Source organism: Acipenser ruthenus, chromosome 7 (assembly GCF_902713425.1).
Source record: "Acipenser ruthenus chromosome 7, fAciRut3.2 maternal haplotype, whole genome shotgun sequence".
NCBI lineage: Eukaryota > Metazoa > Chordata > Actinopteri > Acipenseriformes > Acipenseridae > Acipenser > Acipenser ruthenus.
The window spans coordinates 5,752,788-5,779,468 of record NC_081195.1 but is presented as its reverse complement, the minus strand read 5'-3'; the positions used below and the strand labels follow the sequence as shown (position 1 = coordinate 5,779,468).

The 26,681-nt window shown below is 38.0% G+C and overlaps 1 protein-coding gene across 8 annotated transcripts in view; it reads left to right on the top strand.

Moving 5' to 3' along the window:
* The window catches only part of LOC117415910 (receptor-type tyrosine-protein phosphatase epsilon-like), a 62,103-nt gene extending 35,927 nt beyond the window's left edge, over positions 1–26,176 (top strand). For 5 of the 8 annotated variants that reach the window (XM_059026205.1, XM_034026824.3, XM_034026825.3 and 2 more), the window contains 20 exons: positions 3,571–3,650; positions 5,425–5,527; positions 5,871–5,944; positions 8,991–9,047; positions 10,029–10,165; positions 11,180–11,270; positions 12,083–12,159; positions 12,335–12,371; positions 12,473–12,570; positions 14,713–14,832; positions 15,362–15,525; positions 16,298–16,433; positions 16,781–16,930; positions 17,553–17,646; positions 17,778–17,854; positions 19,843–19,977; positions 20,270–20,395; positions 21,247–21,398; positions 23,329–23,464; positions 23,776–26,176. In XM_059026205.1, the coding sequence (XP_058882188.1) occupies positions 3,571–3,650; positions 5,425–5,527; positions 5,871–5,944; positions 8,991–9,047; positions 10,029–10,165; positions 11,180–11,270; positions 12,083–12,159; positions 12,335–12,371; positions 12,473–12,570; positions 14,713–14,832; positions 15,362–15,525; positions 16,298–16,433; positions 16,781–16,930; positions 17,553–17,646; positions 17,778–17,854; positions 19,843–19,977; positions 20,270–20,395; positions 21,247–21,398; positions 23,329–23,464; positions 23,776–23,850 (2,119 nt within the window). In that variant the 3' untranslated portion in view covers positions 23,851–26,176. Of the gene's footprint in view, positions 1–3,570; positions 3,651–5,424; positions 5,528–5,622; positions 5,766–5,870; positions 5,945–8,990; positions 9,048–10,028; positions 10,166–11,179; positions 11,271–12,082; positions 12,160–12,334; positions 12,372–12,472; positions 12,571–14,712; positions 14,833–15,361; positions 15,526–16,297; positions 16,434–16,780; positions 16,931–17,552; positions 17,647–17,777; positions 17,855–19,842; positions 19,978–20,269; positions 20,396–21,246; positions 21,399–23,328; positions 23,465–23,775 lie in introns of those variants that run through there. The other 3 variants (XM_059026206.1, XM_034026830.3, XM_034026831.3) reach the window with 3 other exon arrangements.
* The last annotated feature ends 505 nt before the right edge of the window (positions 26,177–26,681 follow it).

Here is a 26,681-nt window from a genome sequence, read left to right as displayed (position 1 = left end):
ATCTCTTTAGACTGCTCATTGTAATACATTTTCTTTACTACACGTCCGTTTCACTGTTTAGTTTCATGTCTGATGTGGTTGAAGGGCATAGAATGCTGTGAAAATGTCTTATACAAAGCTTTGTGGGTGAAGAGCTGTTTTTTTTTTAAATCCTAAAATGGCTTGATAATAGGCATCAATCAAGAATGATGGACTTAGTTGAGCATTAGCATTACTTTGAGCAAACGGTTGAATGATGTTTTTTCGAAGACTGTAAGCCAGTGGCTGTGCTTGCTGAATATTGTAGGTAACAAAGGGGTTTACCTATAGCATCCCCCAATTGATGGCCTTATAATAGCTTCTCTTATGCATAGAGATAGTTAATTGTTGTTGAAATAAACTTTCAGGCATATATATATCAGCTGACATCAAAAGTATCAACATCGTTCCTGCAGCTTGTGCAGTACTGAACTGAAGCGTCTCACAGGAGATATACATCATTCTGAATGATGTTAATTTGAAAGAAGGAAGGAGACATTTGAAACAAAATTGTTTGGTTTGATGCAGCTTCCTTCTCCCTTGAATCACAGGTCCGGGAGTACTGTACCCCATATACTGTGTTCTTTACATCGCTGTTCCTATGGGGTTTTTTTTCCACGAAATGGAGTCTAGGGAGAGAGCTGACTTATAGTAGAGTCATCTTAGAACTGGATGGCATTGATGGTGTTTTTCAGCATGCCAACTTAGATGCTGTGCCATCCTGCTGCATCGTTCTGAAACTGTGAGATAGTTCAAGAACACAACATGAGAGTGTTGGGGGACTGCTTATGGACAGATGTTTCAAAGTTAAGAAAAAAAATACATGAAATGAAATGTTGAATGAACCAAAGCTACAAACAAGGATGTTCGTTTTTAGTGGTTAGTCTTAAAGACTGCAGTTTGTACACTGACCCCTGACCCCTGTGTTGTAAAATAATGGAGTAGCCTGTCATGTACTGCGTAGCGTCACACAAGCACCATTCATCAGTGAGGACAGGCTTTTCAGAACAGTCGTTTTTGAGTTATCTAGATTTATGGATAACGGTGAAAGTTTTTCCTTGTTCTGACAAAAACAAAAATAGAAAGTGTTTTAGTGCTGTGGTTGATAATTACATTGAAGCATGGAACACTGGGCTTTTAAATGTTTCAGCAGTGTTTAGAGGAAAGGATTCATTAGTGATATCTAATAGATAGATTTGGTTTGTATCGTCATTCCACTGTGATGATGTAATGAAGCCAGTACTCAGCTAACAGTTGTAAAAAATAATGTCCATTTACACTCAGATCAAAACATCACAGCCTGATTTTAAATCAGTTAACAGACTCAAATTGTTAGGTAATGCTATAAGAAACTAAGGGGATAATTTGATCAACCTATACCTGTAACACCACTGGGATAAGCCAAAGCTTTATTTATGTAGAGCACCCTATAGCACTGTGAAACCACCCTCCATCGAATCAACCACCTACAGTATGGTTATCCTGAGATGCAATTCAGAGGGATTCCCTGGTGCTGTGAAAAGCTGTAAATGAAACCAGCTGTGGCTTACCCAGTGGAGTGTACAGTAAGTCTGTTAACTGGCTCATTGGTGTGTCTCTTTTGGATTAACCCAGGATGATTCGCTCAATACAACAATTAGTCAGTTTAATACTAATTCTTAATTAGGCTTACAGAACAGCATGCAATATGAACAATGCATACTTACCAATTTTGTGGCAGTCTTCTCTTCTTCCTCTGGCCTAACAAAAGAGCTCTAATAACCCTTTTTATACATAACCTGTGGTTCCATCATTCTTCAACAATTCTTTCTTTTTGTAACTGTTCTCCAGTACAGGATGGTATCCTTCTGTCTCTTTTCTCTCTTGCTAATAAGATATATTACTGTAAGAGATTTCACAGACATTGGTACAGAAAAGTACAAGACAATATGCCAAACCCAAATAAGAAATGTGTCCTTATCAGTAACTTTCTGCAAGCCTGCCTTTACATTGAGCATAGCAACATAGAAAAACAATAGCAAACCAACACCTCATCTTGCAACATGTTTTTTTAAATCAACTCCTGTGTCAGAGAGACATGTTTTAGTTCACTGTCTTTATAAATTCACTATGTTATCACACTGATGCGTGCAGCCAAACGTGACAACATTTATTCGTGGGTTGCCCATTGATCTCTTCATTCGGCTTATCTGATCTGTAAGTGGATTAGAGTCATGAGACGACATTCAACTTGTTAAAAAAAAACGAAAGAAAAGTGCATTAAGTATTATTGTGCAACAGAGATACATATTGTCTCTACATAAATATCTTGTACAGTAAGTTGTTATGCACATCACTGAGCTCCGCCAGGGTCGTGTTCACTTTAACAGCCTCGCACAAAATGAATTGATAATTACTAGATGGTTTCTAAAAGCTGCAGTAACATTGTTATAAGCGACAGCATTTTAAAGCCTGCCCTATAAGCACAGAGTAATGATGATCCAGTACTTCAGAAGTGAATACTAGCTCTGATGTGGGTAACGGCTCAAAAGGCTACAAGGCTGCACAACGTATACAAAGCATATGCACCACAAAATATCTGTAGTATAGCTGTATGTGATATGCACGCTGTGGTGAGCTCCACTGAGATCACTAACATGGTTTCCTGTACTGTCCAATCTAGCACCATGGCCTATCTATAGCCATAAGTTTTGTAAAGAAAAGTCACATTTGTAATTTTAGTAGTATGTTCTCATTGTTTTACACTTTTGGGGAGAATTTCTGTTTGTTGGATAATTCTTTATAGTATATTATGGTGTTTTTGTTGTACCCTTGCTTTTACATATCTGATTCAGAATGAAAAGAAGTTCATCTGAAATTTCCAGTCATCTAATGGTGTTATTGAACTCCCGTACCTAGCTGTTCTTTATGATGTGTCCCACTATTCGAATTTGCATGTATTTTAATTTAAAATTATTTAATGGCATTGCAGTCAAGCAGAATATAGTCCACCTAATAATCTTCCAAAACATCCATACTTCATAACCCCAGACAGATATCTGAGTGAGCGTGTGGCATTTCAGAGGTGTTTTTTCTATTTTTATATAAAACATGCAGCCTGAGGTTATTTTTACATACAATTATTATTATTATTTTTACATACAATTATTATTATTATTTTTACATACAATTATTATTATTATTTTTACATACAATTACATTATTTTGTACACATTATTTTTACATACGATTACCCATTTATACAGTTGGGTTTTTACTGGAGCAATCTAGGTAAAGTACCTTGCTCAAGGGTACAGCAGCAGTGTCCCCCACCTGGGATTGAACCCACGACCCCTCTGGTTAAGAGTACAGAGCCCTAACCACTACTCCACACTGCTGCCCCAGTTGCTTGTTGCTTATGTAGTTCTTGGGAATAAAAAAGTAATGTATCTACAACATTGCAAACCTGTTTACTGTAAATTCATCCATGGGTGTTTTCTTTATTTTGTGTAATGGTTTCCTCAATCAATCTTGAATTGGAGGAGCTTAATCATTTTATGTAATTCTCTGCAGAGTTATGATCGACCTGTTTCTGTTTGCCGTGACCACCATGACACCGGCCCAAAACAGCACAAACTCAAACAGCACCAGCGGTGAGTAGATCTGTACTGACTGTCTCAAAGTACTGCACAGCGAGCGGGCGGGCAGGCGGTGTGTGTGTGTGTGTGTGTGTGCGCTTTGTAGCATAAATAACCACAACAGAAGAGCGCGAAGACTTGAGATTTAGCTGACACAACTACGTGTGCAGGGGAAAATGCTAACCAGTTGAATCAGTCATACATGCGTAATACAGTTTAAGGTCAGTGTATCTCATTATTTACATAGTTCCTCTACAGTAACATGACTAAAACATCCAAAAATACTCAAACCATTAGGCCTGTTTAGGTTAAACAATGCTTTGAAAATGAGAATAAATTAAGAAAACCACTCTAAAATGAACAATGTAATTAATCAAAATAGGCTTAAAAAGTGTCACAGCACTCCAGAGAACTTGGAAATAACAGGTTAAAGTTAACAAAGAGTTTCATAAACGGCACGTTTGACCCATGTGGGAATATATTCATATCTCAGATTGCTCAAATTGGTAATGCATGATCTACCATATTTGGCATATTAAAAATAAACCAAAATGTGCTGGATCTAGTACCGGAGAGCCAATGCCAAAACTGGTCAAGATCCATGGATGCAAACAGCGAGCAAAAAAGAAGCAGGGCCGTTCATAAGAATCTCTTGAGAGCAGCATGGTTTCCTTCCCGAGCCTGCGTGGTTATGAGAGGAAGGTTACAGCTAAAGAAAAATAGCAGAACAGGAAGTGTAGGCACGTCTGCAAAAAAGTACAGTTTTAGTATCATTTCATAGACTCAGAATATGTGGTTGACATTCACTAACAACCTGACAAAATATACATTAACAGGAACATTGTACATGTACAACACATTGGAATAATCAAAACCAGAAAGCTGTTAACATAGGCCTACACATTGTGGTAATATTGTGCTACAGTACTTTATATTCACATGGCGTGGGAGTCTGAGAATAACCAAAGTGATCTATAGAACCGTTTGCTTGTCCCCATCGACTCCCATTATGTTCTGGCCGGGACATTTCAATCTGTTCATAACAAGTAGGGCAGCAGTGTGAAGTAGTGGTTAGGGGTCTGGACTCCTGACCGGAGGGTCGTGGGTTCAATCCCAGGTAGGGGACACTGCTGCTGTACCCTTGAGCAAGGTACTTTACCTAGATTGCTCCAGTAAAAACCCAACTGTATAAATGGGTAATTGTATGTAAAAATAATGTGATATCTTGTAACAATTGTAAGTCATCCTGGATAAGGGCGTCTGCTAATAAATAAATAAATAATAATAATAATAATAAAAGTAGAGGGTGACATTAATACGAGTGATCTTAAAGGGGTTTGACTGTAAATGTAAACTAAATGGGGCAGCAGTGTGGAGTAGTGGTTAGGGCTCTGGACTTTTGACCTGAGGGTTGTGGGTTCAATCCCAGGTGGGGGACACTGCTGCTGTACCCTTGAGCAAGGTACTTTACCTAGATTGCTCCAGTAAAAACCCAACTGTATAAATGGGTAATTGTATGTAAAAATAATGTGTAAAAAATTAATGTAATTGTGTAAGTAATATCTTGTAACAATTGTAAGTCACCCTGGATAAGGGTGTCTGATAAGAAATAAATAATAATAATAATAATAAATGTAGCAACTAATTAAACCAGGTGTCATCTTAAACCCAGCAAGCTGCACAATTTATAGGCCAAGAGAGGAGTGCCAGACTCAAATCTGACTTGCTAGTGGTGGATGAAACTAGTTATTTTCTTCCTGGTACACTAATATCAGCATTTTGTGTTTAGGTCTTGGAACAAAGACAGATTCGAACACAAACATTGTCACGCCACTCCTGGTGCTGTTCCTGCTGCTTCTAATCTGCATTCTTTCAGCTGTCTATCTTCTCAGGTAAGAGGGCGTTCTCAGAGAGCTATGGGGATTGCTAGCTGAGACAAGTGCTGTTCCTGTAACCGCCCCCTAGACGAGGTACAGATTACTCACTAAGCCTCTCTGAGACAAACTGAAACCACCATCCAGGAAGGGCATTTTCTGAGCTGAAGCCTGTCAACTGGTTAACAACATACTGTATGTAGCCAACTAACCCTGGATTTCTGATGAGAAGAAGCAAGCTTTCAAGTTTTAGATGGTTTGTTGGATATATATGCATATACTTTATAGTAAGACCTGTTAACCTTGTTCAAGTTTGAAGTGCAATCTGTTAATATTTGTTTCTGATTTATTTACTTTGTAGGTTTAGAAACCAGAGGAAGGCAGATGTCAGTACTGTGGACAAGAAGATACCAAATGGCATTTTAGAAGAACAAGGTAGATTTACATTCTTATTTATTTAGTTGTTAGCTGTACACTTCAGAAGGGAAGAGCTCTTAAACTAAAAAGAGGTTATTTCTGTTTTAATATAGGAGAGCTCAGAAGCGTTGAAATAGTGTTTCCTGTGGGGTGTAGCTTGTTCTGTAGCTTTGCATCTGATGAAATGTACTTTTGTTTTATATGGGGAGGCTTAGTCAGAAGTCGCAGATAGACACAGACAAAGAGATGTTTTGTTTTGTTTCAGAGGAGTAAATAAAGTTTAATATTTGGAATGGTAACCTTTTTGTAAGAAAACAAAACAAAAGCATTATCATTTTTACTATTGAGAAAATAATGTATATATTTCTACGCAGCCATTATCATGCATTTTTAAAATGAAAGTTGTACAGTTCAGAAGAGATTCATTCTGCTGGGGCATATTTTATGTTTGTATGGGGTGTGTGTGCGTGTGCGTGTGTGTGTGTGTGTATAATATATATATATATATAATATATTTATTGGTAATAAAGCTAATTTGATTCAATTAGGTGAACAAAAGTACAAAAGGTTAAAGAACCTCTTCATCATATTTATTATATTTTGCTTGCTGTTTACTTGTTTAATGTAGGTTCAGTTTGACAATTCTACTTTGACAGTTTTATTTCTGTTTTTTCATTTCAAATACTGATAATATGTAGGATAGTACTGTACGCATCATCACAAGGTTCCCAGCCTACTCCATCCATGGATTATGGGGGGATGCTTTGAGATGACCTTTGAGAACCATATAAATAAGCCTGTGTGTGTATCACTGTCCACTGTTTGAGTATCTCATTACCACCACAGTTGCAAGCAGCAGCAGCAGTAAAGAAGAGCTTGTTCATATTAAACACGTCCACTGCTTCCATTTTCTGCCTCCACATAGTACCAGTTCCAATAATATATTTGCTGCTGCAGCGTTAGTCATGAAGGTGGACATCATACCGTGTTGAAATCTCCTCTTTCTAGGGTATATATACAGACGTGCTCAAATTTGTTGGTACCCTTACAGCTCATTGAAATAATGCTTCATTCCTCCTGAAAAGTGATGAAATTAAAAGCTATTTTATCATGTATACTCGCATGCCTTTGGTATGTCATAGAATAAAGCAAAGAAGCTGTGAAAAGAGATGAATTATTGCTTATTCTACAAAGATATTCTAAAATGGCCTGGACACATTTGTTGGTAACCCCTAGAAAAGATAATAAATAATTGGATTATAGTGATATTTCAAACTAATTAGTTTCTTTAATTAGTATCACACATGTCTCCAATCTTGTAATCAGTCATTCAGCCTATTTAAATGGAGAAAAGTAGTCACTGTGCTGTTTGGTATCATTGTGTGCACCACACTGAACATGGACCAGAGAAAGCAAAGGAGAGAGTTGTCTGAGGAGATCAGAAAGAAAATAATAGACAAGCATGGTAAAGGTAAAGGGTACAAGACCATCTCCAAGCAGCTTGATGTTCCTGTGACAACAGTTGCAAATATTATTAAGAAGTTTAAGGTCCATGGAACTGTAGCAAAACCTTCCTGGGCGCGGCCGCAAGAGGAAAATAGACCCCAGATTGAACAGAAGGATAGTGCGAATGGTAGAAAAAGAACCAAGGATAACTGCCAAAGAGATACAAGCTGAACTCCAAGGTTAACGTACGTCAGTTTCTGATCGCACCATCCGTCGCTTTTTGAGCGAAAGTGGGCTCCATGGAAGAAGACCCAGGAGGACTCCACTTTTGACAGAAAAACATAAAAAAGCCAGACTGGAATTTGCTAAAATGCATATTGACAAGCCACAATCCTTCTGGGAGAATGTCCTTTGGACATATGAGTCAAAACTGGAGCTTTTTGGCAAGTTTTGGCAACATCAGCTCTATGTTCACAGACGAAAAAATGAAGCTTCAAAGAAAAGAACACCATACCTACAGTGAAACATGGAGGAGGCTCGGTTATGTTTTTTGGCTGCTTTGCTGCACCTGGCACAGGGTGCCTTGAATCTGTGCAGGGCACAATGAAATCTCAAGACTATCAAGGCATTCTGGAGCGAAACGTACTGCCCAGTGTCAGAAAGCTCTGTCTCAGTCGCAGGTCATGGGTCCTCCAACAGGATAATGACCCAAAACACACAGCTAATAGCACCCAAGAATGGATAAGAACAAAACATTGGACTATTCTGAAGTGGCCTTCTATGAGTCCTGATCTGAATCCTATCGAACATCTATGGAAAGAGCTGAATCTTGCCATCTGGAGAAGGCACCCATCAAACCTGAGACAGCTGGAGCAGTTTGCTCAGGAAGAGTGGGCCAAACTACCTGTTAACAGGTGCAGAAGTCTCATTGAGAGGTACAGAAAACGTTTGATTGCAGTGATTGCCTCTAAAGGTTGTGCAACAAAATATTAGGTTAGCGGTCCCATCATTTTTGTCCATGCCATTTTCATTTGTTTTATTATTTACAATATTATGTTGAATAAAAAATCAAAAGCAAAGTCTGATTTCTATTAAATATGGAATAAACAATGGTGGATGCCAATTACTTTTGTCAGTTTCAAGTTATTTCAGAGAAAATTGTGCATTCTTCATTTTTTGTGGAGGGGTACCAACAAATTTGAGCACGTCTGTATATATATTTGGACAGCACCAGAGATCTGTCCCATCAGCAAATGTGAACTCACAAATGCAACAAAAAAGTTTAAGAATTTTTTCAAAACCGTACAATGCTCATTCGAAAGTCTTGTATTTTACACCCTGTAACAAATTCTTAATAATGGTTCTTATAATATGGCAGCTGTGCAAGTATATCACCATACCAGCACAGCGTGGAGCTTCTAGAACTACTCCCACCAATTCACTTGACAACCAGTGTGGCAGGAGCAGCTTGGCCTGGTGCCGTACAAACCGCCCAGAGTGTGGAGATATCATATTTGAACACCCCTGTGTGTTACTGTGTTCCTGTTGCTTTATTTGAAGTTGATAAGGGCTCCTTAGTTGCCTGTATTTTTTTCCTCTAATTGCTGTTATGTTTTAGACCTCATTAAAACTCAGGAGGACAATGCTGGAGAGCTGAGCACACCGTGCTCTCAAGGTCAGGTATAAACAATGCTCCTTCTCTGTGCCACCAATACATCTCGGCCTGTGTAAAACACCTTCTGCTGCCTCACACTCACATTTTTTACTCACCACATTCTAACTGCTGTAGTAGCCAGTCATTGGGAGGTGGTGTTTAGGATCGTGTTCCGTACTAACTGGGCTGGGCTTCTCTGGACCGATTCTACTTGAACCCTAGGCCAGCTTTAGAGGAGAATTACTCACTGGTCACTGGGTTAACATGCCCTCCCAGTCTCCTGAAGAGGCAGGTAGGTAGTTCTTACAAAAAGGGCAACCCACAGGCAGTCTCTGCAGCTACTCATATCCACAGGGGCCATACACCTAATACTGTATGCTTGATAACAGCAACAAGCATGAGCATAAAACATACTTTTTTCAAGTATTCTTTCTGCAAAGTATCTTTGATAACAACCTTTTAATTACTTAAATGCTATACAGGACTTCAACTTCATTGGCAAATGTTTAAAGAAAGGGGGTTTGTGTGTTTTATGGGTTTTCTGTATTGAACTGTATTCATCTCAACAACAGGGTCTATTAATTTCAGAAATTCCAGTGTACTTCCATAGGACGGAACGGTTTTACGCTGAAATCCTTGAAATTACGAGTCCTACATTATACAGAATTGTGTGTTTGTTAAATTCAAGTAAAAAAAAAAAAAAAAAAAAAAAAAAGTTGTTGTTGAAACCCCATGTTATGAATCCAGCGCTTGCGGGTTCATACAAACAGTGCTGCCTTTATAACCCAGTAGCTTGCAGTCAGAGGCTTTGCTACTTATTCATTATGGGGCTAATGGGAGCTATAATATTAGACAATTCAATTTTAATGAGGAAGCACTGATTTGTGCTAAATCCAGAAATCATATAAAGTTGTTTTTTTTTTTTTTTTTTTACAGCGTTTACTGTATTTGTCATACACTTGTTACCGTAAATGCTAATAACAGTGTATTTCCATATCGCAGAACAACAGACTGTCATGCTTCTCACAAGATCACCGTCTGCTTCTAAGAAGTACTTCCCCATTCCTGTTGACTGCTTGGAGGAGGAGTACAGGATACGCTCAGCCGATGACGGAAAACTCTTTCGGGAGGAGTTCAACGTATGTGTTTTAAAATGATTGCTTTTCATAATACCACCTCAGTAGACCTGACTTGATGACACCTTTTATGAAGGATAATTTAGTCATGGAGATAAGAGACAAAACAAGGAAACTGTGACCTGGATTTCAAAAGACTTCTACAATAGATACTCTGTGGGTTTTCAGTTTTCCAATGAATTACTCAACTTCCCTCTTCGAAAGTTTGTTTGGAGAAGTAAATGTAGAGGAACAAAAAAACTGATCCATGTCCATAGTGTTATAATACATCTGTGGTTCATTTACAATGATGGCACGAATCAGGGACTGCCAGTGGATGACCGTGGGCATAAGAGTGGAACATGCAAACATATTATTGGAAACTATTTATAGGGTTTTTAAAGGGACATAGGTGTAAATAGCCTTAATTTGAGGAAAAATATCAGAAACTGTCTATTGTGTTAACTGTATTGAGGTTAATAGTAAAATAACTAAGAACTTGTGTTTTAAATAATCTGCATTTCCTTTGACTTGACGTGGATTGTTACTGCAAACTGTGGTCTGTGCCATAGTGTATCTGAATCCTGGAAAGGCAACAGAACACTAATAATGCTGAGGTAATGACTGTTTCATTCAGTGCAACCAATACTTCCTCGCACCCAATCTGGAGAGACTGCATTAGACCTCTTTACTTTGGTTACATGTGGGAAGTTGCTGGCCAATTTAACATGGGCTTGGTAGCTCTACTGTTATTGAATAGAATACTGTATAATGGAGGCGCCCAAGCATGCATCTACAATGATATACTTTCATTTATATATACATTTTACTCCAAGTACCTTAAACCTAGCGACCCTCTTTCACAGCACAGGCACTCTATAAGAATGAGCTATGGAAAGCTATATCTTGAGTTTTCATGTTCTTCCTGTTCTATTCATGCTGCTGTAAAATCATACCATGCCAACAGCTCTAATTTGGTATTCATAGCTGTGGCGCAGGGTGTATTTTACTGACACACTTGTTAATGTTCCTTTGCAGTCTTTGCCAAATGGGTACACACAAGGCACATGCGAGGAGGCCAACAGAGAAGACAACAAAGAAAAAAACAGATATCCAAACATCCTTCCATGTGAGTTGTTTCATTAAAAAAAAAAATGATACAGGAAAAGACAGCTGAGGCACATGCATGTGGTTTAACCACAGATCAACACGAAGCTTAAACTGACACAAATAAAACCTGTTCTGTTCAAAATAACCTGTTTTACAAGCTGGAACACATAACCGTTGTTATACCAATCAACTCTGGTTTACTACAGTGGTATAAGATGCCATTTCTAGGATCATTCTTTCCAGCAAGATTGTGGTTGCTGTCATTCATTCTGCGCCCTGTTTCAAACTTGTAATGTTGTTCAGTGCTGGTGATCTGCTGGCTAGGGGGGACTGCAATAGTGTCAGCAGATGAAGACTCACTGGAGCCCTTCTGACTTCGTTGCACAACAGAAATGTGTTAAGTCACAGTTAAAGCAGAAACCATAAGGTTATTTTCATTCCTGGGACTTTTTTATTACATTTTTTAAATCTGGGCGTACACAATAACTTGTTTGAAAATGCAGGTTTTAGGGTAGTGAACTTTGTAAATCTTCTAAATGTACAAAAGAAGCTTTTTATGGATAACAGTACTTACCCTTAAGTTAAATGTCATTCAGTTTACAGAAAGAGTAATTATTGTTACTTCTGCTTTTTATTGACTTTCATCCAGTTTCACAGATCTGACTTATCACTATAAATCTAATTAAAAACATTCCTTAAATAACTTGCGAGTTAAAACTTTGGGAATAGAGCCCATAGTCCTGGAACAGCCATTTGCATTTTCCTTAAGAAGCATCACATTGAAAATTGGAATACAGTACATTATTACATCTTCCTTTTTTATTTTCACAGATGACCATTCCAGGGTGATTCTGACGCAGATTGATGGCAATCCTTGTTCAGACTATATAAATGCCTCTTACATCGATGTAAGTCCCTGATCTGTTGTTCGTTACTTATTTGAAACATATTAGGCTAATATAGTTTAGACTCACTCAAGGAAGTCAGATTAAGATACAGCATTTGCCCATTTATATTATTATTATTATTATTATTATTATTATTATTATTATTATTATTAATATATATTTTTTTATTAACCAGGGATACAAGGAAAAGAACAGATTTATAGCTGCACAAGGTATTTTATTTAATTTACTCTGCCCAAAAAGAAATGAAAGAGATTTCTCAATTTCTACCGTATGTGTGTCACCTACCTGTAAAACTTCTTGCTGATTTCAGGTCCGAAACAAGAAACCGTTGCAGATTTCTGGAGAATGATATGGGAACAGAAATCTGCAACTATTGTTATGTTAACAAATTTAAAAGAAAGAAAAGAGGTATGTATGTATGTAATATATATATATATATATATATATATATATATATATATATATATATATATATATATATAGTGCCTTGAAAAAGTCTTCACACCCTTGAACACTGCCTAAAAGGTACAATTCAAAATGCATTAAAGTAGGAGTTTCTTTCACTGATCTACACAACATCAACTACACTTTCAACGTGAAAGAACAATTATAGAAATATTCAAAAAGTAATCAAAAATAAAAAAAATAAAAAAGTCTTGATTTGCATAAGTCTTCACACCCCTTGAGTCAATACTTGGTGCAAGCCCCTTTTGCAGCAATAATAGCCATGAGTCGTTTTGGATAAGTGTCTACCAACTTAGCACAGCGGGATGGTGCAGTTTTTGCCCATTCTTCTTGGCAGAATAGCTCAAGCTCTTTCAAGTTATTATTTGTTTATTTAGCAGACGCCTTTATCCAAAGGATAAACCACACAGCCTCCATAGTTGGCTGGGGATCATCTGTGGACTGCAGTCTTCAAGTCTTGTCAACGATTTTCTATAGGATTCAGGTCTGGGCTTTGACTAGGCCACTCGAGGACATTCACTTTCTTCTTGCTGAGCCACTCCATTGTTGCTTTTGCTTTGTACTTAGGATCATTGTCCTGCTGAAAGGTGAATCTTCTCCCCAGTCCCAGGTCTCTGGCAGACTGAAACAAGTTTTCCTCCAGGATCTGCCTGTACTTTGCACCATCCATCTTTCCCTCAATCTTCACAAGCCTCCCTGTCCCTGCTGCTGCAAAGCATCCCCAAAACATAATTCTGCCACCACCATGCTTTACTGTAGGGATGGTGTTAGAAGGGTGATGTACCGTGTTTGGTTAACGTCACACATATCGTTTAGCATTGAGACCAACAAGTTCCACTTTGGTCTCATCAGACCACAAAACCATCTCCCACATGTGTGCAGTGTCCCCTAAGTGTTTATTTGCAAAAGCTATGCGGCACATCATATGACATCATATGGCAGTGGCTTCCTTCTTGCCACCCTCCCATACAGGCCGTGTTTGTGGAGTCCTCTTGAAATTGTTGAACAGTCAACATTTTCCCCAATCTCAGCCAGAGACCTCTGTAGTTCTTTTAAAGTAATCTTAGGCCTCACAGTGACCTCCCTCAGCAGTTCCCTTAAGCCATGGCTACTGACTTTGGAGGGATGGCCTGATCGAGGCAGTGTCTTGGTGGTGCCAAACTGTTTCCACTTTACAATGATGGACCTGACAGTGCCCTAAGGTATATTCAAAGACATTGAAAGTTTCTTATAGCCTTCCCCCAATCTGTACCTTTCAATAACTTTATCCCGGAGTTCTTCTGGCAGCTCCTTGTTCGGCATGTTTTGCCATTTGCTTCAAATTCACTTCATACAACAGAAACAGCTTGATTCTTCATCCATGAGTATTCGAATCAGTTGAACTACTGTGATTGGACACAGGTGGGCTCTATTTAACTTATTATGTGCCTTGTTATGGCAATTTGTTGTACCTGAGCTAATTTGAGTTTGCTATGACAAAGGGTGCTAAGACTTATGCAATCAAGACTTTTTTTTTTTTTTATTTACTTTTTGAATATTTCTATAATTGTTCTTTCAAATTGAAAGTGTAGATGATGCTGTGTAGATCAGTGAAACAAACTCCTACTTTAATGCATTTTGAATTGTATTTTTTAGGCAGTAGAATGTAAAAAATGTTCAAGGGTGTGAAGACTTTTTCAAGGCACTGTGTGTGTATATATATATTTTTTTTGATTAGATTAATAATGTTACAGGAGAATTGAAATTGATCACAAAGTAAAGGGTAATACAGCTCACATACGGTATAACACTAACTAAAAGTGAGTATCTCCTTATAGTAATTTCTCCTTTAGTTTTATGGAATGTAGTTCTTGGTATTTAGCTCATGGTTGTTTAAACAGTCAATAAAACTATTTATAGCCAAAAGATCATTTTAAGGATGTTTGAACATATTAGAATAAGACTATTCAATGTATCAGAAAAAAGTACTATCTTGTTTTAGAAACAAAACAGTTTGACTCCCCCCAGATATGTCATTCACACGGAGGTCCCGCTGATGACAGCAGAGCACCAATCCATACTGTAACATATATTTCATTGCTGCAGGATAAATGTGATCAGTACTGGCCTGACCAAGGCTGCTGGACGTATGGAAATGTTCGTGTTGTAGTGGAAGATTTCACAATCCTCGTGGACTACACCATACGCAAGTTTTGTGTACAGTATGTAAGTAGAGAGCTTACATGAGGTGAAGCCAATCAAAGAAACAGAATGACTTCTTCAATGCTGATCGTTTGATCTTGTGTCATACATACATCAGTGCTTCTGGGAAGTTGTTCTGTCAAAACAGAGAAAATTGTAGAAAAAAAAGAAAACAGGGAAATGTCTACACTGTTTCCAGACAGAAGAAGATCAAAATATATTTCAGTCAGATTGCTTTTGATTGAAGTAGACATAAGTTTGTTAATTATTCAAAATAGTAGCTCTCTCTAAGAAGAGTTGCTTAACACCATTGAAATGAAGGCACCATTGAGATAAATACACATATAGCAATACATTGCAGTGCTGATGCAAGTTGATGGCATGTTTCCATTCATATGTTTTTCAATACTTGAAAGCAGTTTTTCTGAAATGTTACTGGGGGCATGTTTTGGGAAGTGTTGGTTGGGTTATGCAGGGCTTTGTTGCTGGAGATTCGAGAGAGATCCTTTTGGTCCTCATACTCTCTCTCTTTCTCATACATTCTTTCATACAGCAGACCAGTGAGGGCTCCAAAGCCCCCAGATTGATTACGCAGCTTCACTTCACCAGCTGGCCTGATTTTGGAGTGCCTTTCACACCCATCGGAATGCTCAAGTTTCTAAAGAAAGTAAAGACAGTCAACCCCTCCTTCGCCGGCCCCATTGTGATTCACTGCAGGTACAGTAACAGTTACCAGCTCCAGTATAGCCTACGTCTCTGAATGGGTGGTGTGTCTCCCAACTATTCCCACCTGTCACAATGTACTTCTTCACGCTTGCAGCACTGTTTTGTAATAGAACGAGAGTGTAAAAAAGATAAGGAAGGGTAAACCTACACATAGATAATCTGCAGCATCAGATAGCTGTCTGGCTGAATTGCACTTTGCTTTTAAAAACTAGCAGGTGCTTATTGAATGGAGCCAGTAGATTAGCAGCTAAACCTTGCATGTTACTCATCAGCACCATCTTCTGTTGCATTCTGATATAGCATCCAGAATTGTCTTACTGCTTCACCAGCACATATTGAGCCAACAGTACTTGCTGTTAACACAGAAAATAAATACAAGACAGCAAACATTAGATAGTATGCTTTAATAGACAACATGTGCATACACCAAAAGAAGTTTCAATTGTATTGGTTGTTACAGATGGATTTAATTTAGGTTTATAAAGTTTTTGTAAATTTGTAGTAACAAATCCACAACATATGATGTACGTTGGCCAACATTGGCAATTCAAATTAATTATTTTTTTTTTTTTTCTAAATAATACCAAGGTTGTGAATGCAAATACCCAAAGCAACATAATGAATATAATAATGTGTTTTATATGTTATTTGCTTTGTAATAACGGTATACTTTGTATAGAGAATGTATAGATCATTCATTGTGTATTGATGTAGTTGTGTTATATAATGCTTTAATTTCTTTCCACTCTTCTTCCTCTGCTAGTGCTGGCGTGGGCAGGACAGGGACCTTTATCGTGATTGACGCTATGATTGACATGATGCACGCAGAGCAGAAAGTGGACGTGTTTGCATTAGTGTCAAGAATACGAGAGCAACGTTCACAGCTTGTTCAGACTGATGTAAGCAGATACATCTCATTGAAAACAATCATACAGTATAGGAATGCATTTATCCTTCACAGCATTAGCATTAACCACTGAGCCTCTGCATACAAATGTACCCGCAAAACAATAGAACAACAGGAACTTCTTAATGCGGGGCACCATAATGATAATGCTGTTGTTGAGAGACATAGTAAGAGATTGTGATACATGCTGCCAACTATGATATGTATTCTAAAATGATATGTATTCTAAAATATGTATTTTCTATGCTATTTGCATAGCACAAATAGCATCTTGTACAGTACCAGTTGGTTACTGTCTCGCTGTGTTGCCAATGTGAGCTGATTTTATTTTAACCACAGATGCAGTACTCCTTCATATATCAAGCTCTTCTGGAATATTACCTGTATGGTGACACAGAACTTGATGTCTCCTCCTTGGAGGGACACTTACAGAAGCTGCACAATACCTTGGCTCCATTTGACAGAGTTGGGCTGGAAGAGGAATTTAAAGTAAGTACAACTTTTGGGACAGTTAGTAGCTCAGCTTGAGCAGCATGTCACATATTGTTTGTAGTATTTCTTCCTGTGTGCAAAATACTGTAATAAAATGCTGCATTACTCGAGTAGTGTGCTGCTTTAAACAAAACACTTAAATAGTATGTTCCTTATATACTTGTATACTGTGATTATGGCTGAAATAAATTCTTACCATCAAATAAGGAAATGCTGAAGTATGTTGAAAGCTATAGTTTTTTTTATACTATTAATATACGATTCTTATTCAATGTTATAACAGCGTGGTAAAGTGTAGTCAAGCATTGTAAGCACTGGTAACTTCATAGGAAAAGCATTATGCAAATGTAAAGGGATAAAGCAATGAACATATCAGATGTACCAAAACCTCAGACAATTTTTATGACTTCCTTGTTGCTATAAAAATCCAGTATTCAAATGTGCTCCAGTTTGGTTAACCTCATGTTCACGTTGCAGTAATTTAACATCTATGGTTTGATTTGGTATGGAAACAAATGAATGCTTCTCTGTGTGCTGACCCTGGAACACACATCTATCAACCTCCATATCGGAAGAGAGGACCAAAGTAAAAATACTTTTACATTGTTACTGTTTGCAGAAATTAACTAATGTTCGAATAATGAAGGAGAACATGAGGATGGGTAACCTGCCGGCAAATATGAAGAAAAACAGGGTACTTCAGATCATTCCATGTAAGATATAACTGCCTTGCCATATTATTATTATTATTTTTTATTTTTTTAGAGATTAAGGAATGCTTTACTTTACTGATGCTCATTTATATTTTCAAAATATGAACTACTATTTTTGCTTCCGTGCACAGATGACTTCAACAGAGTGATTCTCTCGATGAAAAGGGGCCAGGAAAATACAGATTACATCAATGCATCATTTATAGATGTAAGTGCATTGTTTCTATGCTGAGTTTGGAGTGCCCATATGTGTAATTGGAGTGCAGATTGGAAAGTTTATTATTTGTAATTATTTTTTTCACTTCTAACCCAGTACTGCTGCATTTATAGTATTAACAGGAACTCGCGTGTTAGGATTGCAGTCACTTAGTGGGAAGCATAGTTAAAAGGATGGAAGAAGTCTGTGTCCCTACAGTTAAAATTACTTATAGGAAATGTTAACAAGCTGAACTGTAAATAATGATACACTCCTGTATGGTAGAATGTTGTAATGACACCAAGTCATTCTATTTCTCTATATTTGAACATGACTGGGACACTGTAGCTTTCAAGTGCAATCAAAATCTCAAATCATTCAAATGCCTTAGGCTAAAGATTACATATCTAAAATACAGAATGTGCCAATGTTACCTGAATGAAAGAGGTGTAGCACATAAGGGCGAGCCACATCAACAGTGAGCAGACAAGCAGTGGTGTCATTTTAAGAAGGCAACAGGAAGGTACCATTAAAACTCTCAGCAGAGTCTTGAATTCTACAGAAAATCTAACTCTGGAGTATAAGGTCACTGTTTGTGTTGTGGTTTGAATTCTTTAATTCTTGGAACTTTTTCCACTTGCCACTGTGCTCTGGTTCCTGTTGGCTATGGGTGAAACTGCTGTTTAGTTGACGAAGAAAGACAAGTTGCTGCTTGTTTGCTAGTTGTTTTCAAGCCCACACATAGTTACTGTTATCTTCATCATGTGGAAGCAGGCCTGTAACAGGGGTTTTTGTTATGTGTGTGGGTCGTCACTGAACAATACTGAGGCAGACACAGCACTGTGTGTTGACACACCGCACAGGCGTGCAGATTTAATCAACACAAGTGCTGACACTAGGGTACCAGCAATGATAGCCCTAATGTCACATTTAATAAAGAAAACAAAACAAAGCTCAAAATGTTCAGTTCTGGTCACCTTGTTACAAAAAGGATATTGCTACTCTAGAAAGAGTGCAAAGAAGAGCAACCAGAGTTATCCCGGGTTTAAAAGGCATGTTGTATGCAGACAGGCTAAAATAATTTAATCTCTTCAGTCTTGAACAAAGAAGACTACGCAGTGATCTGATTCAAGTATTTAAAAGCCTAAAAGTTATAGACAATGTCGACCCAGGGGACTTTTTTGACCTGAAAAAAGAAACAAGGACCAGGGGTCACAAATGAAGATTAGATAAAGGGGCATTCAGAACAGAAAATAGGAGGCACTTTTTTACACAGAGAATTGTGAGGGTCTGGAAGCAACTCCCCAGTAATGTTGTTGAAGCTGACACCCTGGGACCCTTCAAGAAGCTGCTTGATGAGATTCTGGGATCAATAAGCTACTAACCAAACAAGCAAGATGGGCTGAATGGCCTCCTTTCGTTTGTAAACTTTCTTATGTTCTTTTGTTCTTAAAATAAAAGTGTGCCACACAAGGCAAGCGCTAGTCCCACTAAAAGGAACGTCCCGCTCCAGGAGCCTACTTCTCTACGCAAACCCTCTCTATACTGTTTGGCATCATCCTTAGCAAGGCGTCTCCTGTTGCGTGTCCCAGCTGCTTCCATAAAGGCACACATGCACTCAAAAACCAGCGACAGGGTCTCCCTGTCACTAGGCCAAACATAGTGTGTGTGCAGATTTTATTGTGCATGTGACAGTTGGATAAGAACCGGTGTGATTCAAGCCCATTCTTTTCTTTTTTTTATTGTGGGTTGGAGAGTAGGTGAAGTGCACTAGAGATTAAATTTTAAAAAAAAATCCAGAATGTTTGTTCACATCATTGATAAAAACATTAGACAGTGTTTTTGGTTTTTCAACTTACAGTTTTATGGTCCCTAAGAGTTTATGAAGAAGTGTTTTTAAAAAATGCAAATGTGCCATTTTCTTTTAATAAGCATTTTGTAATATGAATGAATAGTTCTCTAGAGTATGGCTTGTAAATTTTGTTCTTTGGTTTGTTCAGGGCTATCGACAGAAGGATTACTTCATTGCAACCCAGGGCCCTCTGTCACAGACAGTGGATGATTTCTGGCGAATGGTGTGGGAATGGAAGTCTCATTCTATTGTAATGCTCACAGAACTACAAGAAAGAGAACAGGTGTGTTTATAAAGGGATTAGTTAGTGACCAGTAGTCAAATTCCAGGTCGTCAAAAAAGCTTACTGTCTTTGTAAACTTTATCTACTGAGTTATTGACTAAAAAAAGAGCCAGTATGAAAACCCTTTCAGAATGCACATTGTCAGCTGTTCATAATGTGCCGAGTATGAAAGCAAGGGGAAATTAGAAGCACATAGAAGAAGGATACAATGTGTGGTTTCAACTACATAAAAATTAAATATGCATAACTTAAGAAGTCTTAACTATATAATGTATCCTTTCATGTTTTACAGGACAAGTGCTTCCAGTACTGGCCATCAGAGGGCTCTGTAACACATGGAGACTGGACAGTAGAGATAAAGGGGGATGCTCGCTGTGACACTTGCAGTGTGAGAGATTTTATGCTGTCATTTAGCCCAGTAAGTTCTCTTTTAAAATGTAATTCTTGTGTCTGTGTGCAGGCATGCGTTTCTTTATTTGTGTTTGGTTTTTTTGGGTCGTTTTCAGTGCTGGAATCCCCAGTTTATTCAGAAAGCAGGTAAACAGACCTCATCAATGCCCTCTGATGGAATAAGGTGGTAATGCAGCCTTGAACAGAAAGTACTGTGTAGTCTGTGATCATTCGAATTTGAATACAATTTTCTATTTGTGTAATAAATGACCTTGTGCATTTTCCAGGTGATAGGGCTGGAGTAGAGGTACCCATACGAAAGTCCATGCATATGTGGTGCTTTACAAATTGCTTATTTATTTTTTCATTTATCTGGAGATGTTTGAACATTTATCTAGGGATATACTGACTGTCTGTCTGTCTATATATACATGCAGATGTCACACCTACACAAGCAGTTTATCAAGAGAACAGCTTATTATTATACAATAAATTGTGATGCAACATAGGAAATGTGGAAGCAGGCCTGTAACAGGGGGTTTTGTGATGCAACATAGGAAATGAAATACAACTTATTGAGAGAATCTGGGGATATAAGGAAATCTGTCGTTATTTACGTATGTATTTTATATTTTTACATCCACATAGAGGGGTTGTGGTGAATTACATTTTCATGATACTGGTAGTTCTAACTTTTTGTTTACCATTGTACTTGTTTTTAGTATACTGCAAACTAAAGTGAATACACAGTAAACTACTAAATGAACACAGTAAGAGATAGCCTGGATACATTCATGTTTTGCTTGGTTTACAAATACATGCATGGGATGTGGAGACGCTTAATGCTTATGATCTGATGTGATGTTTTTTTCTCTCCAGGAGAAACAGACGAGGCTAGTCCGCCAGTTCCACTTCCATGGCTGGCCTGAAATTGGGATCCCGGCCGACGGGAAAGGGATGATCGACATCATAGCAGCTGTGCAGAAACAGCAGCAGCAGTCTGGGAACCACCCCATCATAGTGCACTGCAGGTAACACCACAGCCACCCAATCATAGTGCACTGCAGGTAACACCACAGCCACCCAATCATAGTGCACTGCAGGTAACCCCACAGCCACCCAATCATAGTGCACTGCAGATAACCCCACAGCCGCCCAATCATAGTGCACTGCAGGTAACCCCACAGCCACCCAATCATAGTGCACTGCAGGTAACACCACAGCCACCCAATCATAGTGCACTGCAGGTAACACCACAGCCACCCAATCATAGTGCACTGCAGGTAACTCCACAGCCGCCCAATCATAGTGCACTGCAGGTAACACCACAGCCACCCAATCATAGTGCACTGCAGGTAACCCCACAGCCGCCCAATCATAGTGCACTGCAGGTAACACCACAGCCACCCAATCATAGTGCACTGCAGGTAACTCCACAGCCACCCAATCATAGTGCACTGCAGGTAACACCACAGCCACCCAATCATAGTCCACTGCAGGTAACTCCACAGCCACCCAATCATAGTGCACTGCAGGTAACACCACAGCCACCCAATCATAGTGCACTGCAGGTAACCCCACAGCCGCCCAATCATAGTGCACTGCAGGTAACACCACAGCCACCCAATCATAGTGCACTGCAGGTAACTCCACAGCCACCCAATCATAGTGCACTGCAGGTAACACCACAGCCACCCAATCATAGTGCACTGCAGGTAACCCCACAGCCGCCCAATCATAGTGCACTGCAGGTAACACCACAGCCGCCCAATCATAGTGCACTGCAGGTAACACCACAGCCACCCCATCATAGTGCACTGCAGGTAACCCCACAGCCACCCCATCATAGTGCACTGCAGGTAACCCCACAGCCACCCCATCATAGTGCACTGCAGGTAACCCCACAGCCACCCCATCATAGTGCACTGCAGGTAACCCCACAGCCACCCCATCATAGTGCACTGCAGGTAACACCACAGCCACCCAATCATAGTGCACTGCAGGTAACCCCACAGCCACCCAATCATAGTGCACTGCAGGTAACCCCACAGCCACCCGATCACAGTGCACTGCAGGTAACACCACAGCCAGGGGGCTGAAAATACTGCTGCAGCACAATATATTTTATTGGTGAAGGACAGAGGTTAATATGGTTAATAACGTTCAATCTATTGGGGTTCTAAATACTGATGATGCTTAAACAATTAAAAAATAACTCTGTGCCATTTTACTTATTTTCTACAGACAGAAATACAAAAACCCTGAGCTGCAGTCACCTCTCATACCTGCAGTAGCTCAGAGGGTTGCAGCAAGGTCAAGTGTCTTTAAATAGTCATTTACAAATGTAGGATGAATTAATAAACGTTTGTTAAACTGCTTATGTTGGCATTGCTCAAAGTGAATTTAATCAAATAAGCAGCAAGTGTTATTTCTCATTATGTTAAAGCTGCTGGTATATTTTTAGTACCTTTAGTTGCAAAGTTGCACTGGGTTAAGTATTTTTTTAATGAAAAGGGTACCTCTAGGATTGATTTGGAAGATTCTATGATCCAGAATCAATTAGAGACAAATAAATGTGAAATGTTGTGCAGTTCAGCCTTTTCCTTAATCTGATAAAATCGGCTGACAGCAGGAACAGCAGTTACCAGGCTTACCTGTTCATTTAAGTTGCATTTAAGGCTTTCTGATGTCAGCTGGGATCAAACCTATTCACATCTACCATCCTTTAGGGTCTCCTACTTTGCTGTGTGACTCATCCTCATGCGAGACAAGAATTGGAGAATACTTTGCTAGTACTGTATGCAAGTGCCGGAATATAAACTCTGATAGAAATATTTTATTTTTACTGGCTCGGCTTGTATTGTATTTTGTTTAAGTTGCTTTGCCAATCAACATTTTATATTGTTGTGTTGAAACATTGTTATCCTTCAATGCCAGAGCAGTTATGTGTGTTTGTTACAGCGCCGGAGCTGGAAGGACAGGTACATTTGTTGCACTCAGTAACATCCTTGAGCGAGTGAAGGCTGAAGGTCTTTTAGACGTGTTTCAAACTGTGAAAAGTTTACGCATGCAGAGACCCCACATGGTGCAAACACTGGTATGTACGACTACGACTACTACTACTACTACTAATAATAATAATAATAATAATAATAATTACGATGAAAATGGGATTGGAAGGTTTGATCCCTAATATCTAACTTTTAGTGTATAAAAAACACAAATGGAAAAAGATCAAGCTTAATTTAAATGCTTAAATCTGTCCAGTGTAAATTGCAAACACCCATTTCTTCTTTTTCAAATTATGATTATTCCTCCCTTTCAGGATACACACAATGCATTACAATACAACTTGGAGTTTTAGATTATTGATACAGATTCCACTAATGGTGAATATTTCTTTTGCAGGAACAGTACGACTTTTGCTATAGAGTGGTACAAGACTTTGTCGACATTTTCTCAGATTATGCCAACTTTAAGTGAATAACTCTGCCTTTTAAATGCTGATTGGCCAGGGTTGTTTGTATAACTGCATTAAATTATCATATATTTTGCTATGCACTTGTCCTTAATGCAACAACAAAAAAAAAACATAAACGCTGTGTCATAGTGTCTTAAACCTTTGTTTTCTGTGCAAATGCCCAAAAGAATTGCTGATGTAAATGATACATAAATATTTCAGGTCATGAAATTTGACAGTATTACATGTATATGAAATTGGGTATTCAGATATGGCCAAAAGTTTTGCATCACCTAGAATTTTAGGATTAAGACAAAAATTTAAAATTTAAAATTAAAATGTTATGAACATAATTTAGATTTATTTAACATCATGTAATCAAAGAAACTACAAAATTATATTGGAAAAGTCCACCGGAAACCAGAATAGTTGTACAGTATTTCATGTTAGATTTCGAAATGTCACATTTTTAAATTTGTCAGTTTTTCGTTAAGTATATGGAAAACTACAAATTGATATGTAATTCAATATGTTAACATAGCATTATTCAGCAGGTTTCATTTGACTTTATGAAGCAAAATTAGTTCATTTTATAGGGTGATGCAAAACTTTTGGCCAGAGCTGTAGCAGTAGTAGTTGCTCTTACATTATATACAGTATAATACATTGTTTGTTTTAAATGTATGCTACTTTTCATTTGCACACTACTGTGTTCTGCCAACTGAGATAGTCATTTTTTTAGGAAGGTAAAATACTGCTCTTACATTTTAAGCACTTCTATGTAATATTTATGTTAGTTTATGTAATTGTGTTTGTTTGCTGTCCCCCACCCCCTGTACATTTTTATTTATTTGTTTATTTAGCAGACGCCTTTATCCAAGGCGACTTACAGAGACTAGGGTGTGTGAACTATGCATCAGCTGCAGAGTCACTTACAATTACGTCTCACCCGAAAGACGGAGCACAAGGAGGTTAAGTGACTTGCTCAGGGTCACACAATGAGTCAGTGGCTGAGGTGAGATTTGAACTGGGGACCTCCTGGTTACAAGCCCTTTTCTTTAACCACTGGACCACACAGCCTCCTACATTACAACAGCATTTAAATATGTATATATAAATGGTCAGTTAGACTTGGAAATTAGTAGAAGGAATTTTTAACTGGAAAATGATGTATTTGTTGATGGAGCAGAGTGGTATCACAATGTCTTCATGGGTCTGTGAGCTCAAACAAGAAAAAAGATTGCAACTGTCAACAAAGAGACTTAAGATTTTAAAAAATGGACCCTATGCTAGTACTGTACCTGATTAGACCTTGAGATGCATCTTATTGTCCCCCCCAATGCAGCCACAGTCTTCAATAGCCCAACCATAAACCGAATACTCTAGCCATCAAGTATCAAGTTATGCAATGCACATGTATTCCATTTTAAAGCATCTTTCTTTACGCCTAACCCACTGCTGAAAACTAATATTGCTACATTATTATACGAAAATATTTTTTTTAAAGAATGTTATTACAATGAGTCACATCAAGTTAACTGTTATATTCCACATATCCAGGGCTGTTCATTTGTGTAAATGGGTACTTAAAATTAAATCTGCAACATAATTAGGAAGTATGGAGTATGTTCATATTATTTGGTACTGTACTGTATTCTACCCATTTTTTAAAGATGTGAAGGCTGAAGCACAGTACTTGATTTACACTGCCATGTAATAAGGCTGTCAATCTTCCTAGTGAAGCAAGCATGTTGTGTGTGTAATATATTACTGTGAAGATGTGTTCATTTGTATATACTTTTTCTTAATATGCTACAGCAGCAGAGCCCTAGTTCTGAGGTCCCAAACTGCAGATATATTTTTAGAATTGTTCGTACTTATTTTAACATTTGGATGTTGCATGGAGCAGCGCTATATAGTGATTAGAAAAAAATATTTCTGATCAGCATTTATTGGAAATGGTCACTGAGTGACTAAAACTTAAAAACTTTAAATGTGTCTTCTTTGTAATTTAAAAAAATAAAAAAATATTAAAAGACCAAAATCATGTGAAAGGCAGAGCTTTGTGTGTGTCATGATCCCTCTAACAAAATGAAAACTGAAAAAAATGTAGTTGCATTTGTGACGGTGAAATACAAATGCTTTATTTGAAAAGTTATATTGAAAATGGTAATATGTAAATGAAATTATTATCATTGCGCATAAGAGTGTGGATTGGGCTTGATGTTTGCTACTCTACAATCGTACCGTAGCTTGCACTGTTGTTTCTTTTTTGTAAATGTCTTGAGGAAGTTTATGTTGTCTTTGTATATACAGAATGCAATATCAAATACATTCAGAAAAACACAACTATAATTCATACTCTTTTTTTTCACGAACGTTGCATATTTAAACTTCAGTATTAAAATAATTTATTTGAAATTTCATATTGTATCAACATCAGTCTATGTGGCCTAAGCATTATTTCGCTATTTGTTTATGAAAACTCTTTGTGTGAGATAGACACAGTCTAGAATAACGGAAAGATAAACAATTCAACAGACCAAGTAGCACGAAGAAGGTAAAACAAATAGTAAGTAGTCAAAAAGCCTTTGTATTGATTATCCCTCAAAGTCAGTGCTTGAGTTCTAGAAATATTTATTGTTAATATATAAATAAATCACTGGGTTATATAAGGATCTTCAGTGACCGGCCATAATGGAAAATATATGGCTGCTTAATTGAGAAGTAGGATGCATTACAACGGACAGAGAGCACCATAAATGTAATTTTAGAAAAACAGTGATTTTTAAGTTTGCTAAATGTCAAATGAATTACCTCTACATGTGATGCATACATTTTGAGCACTGAACAT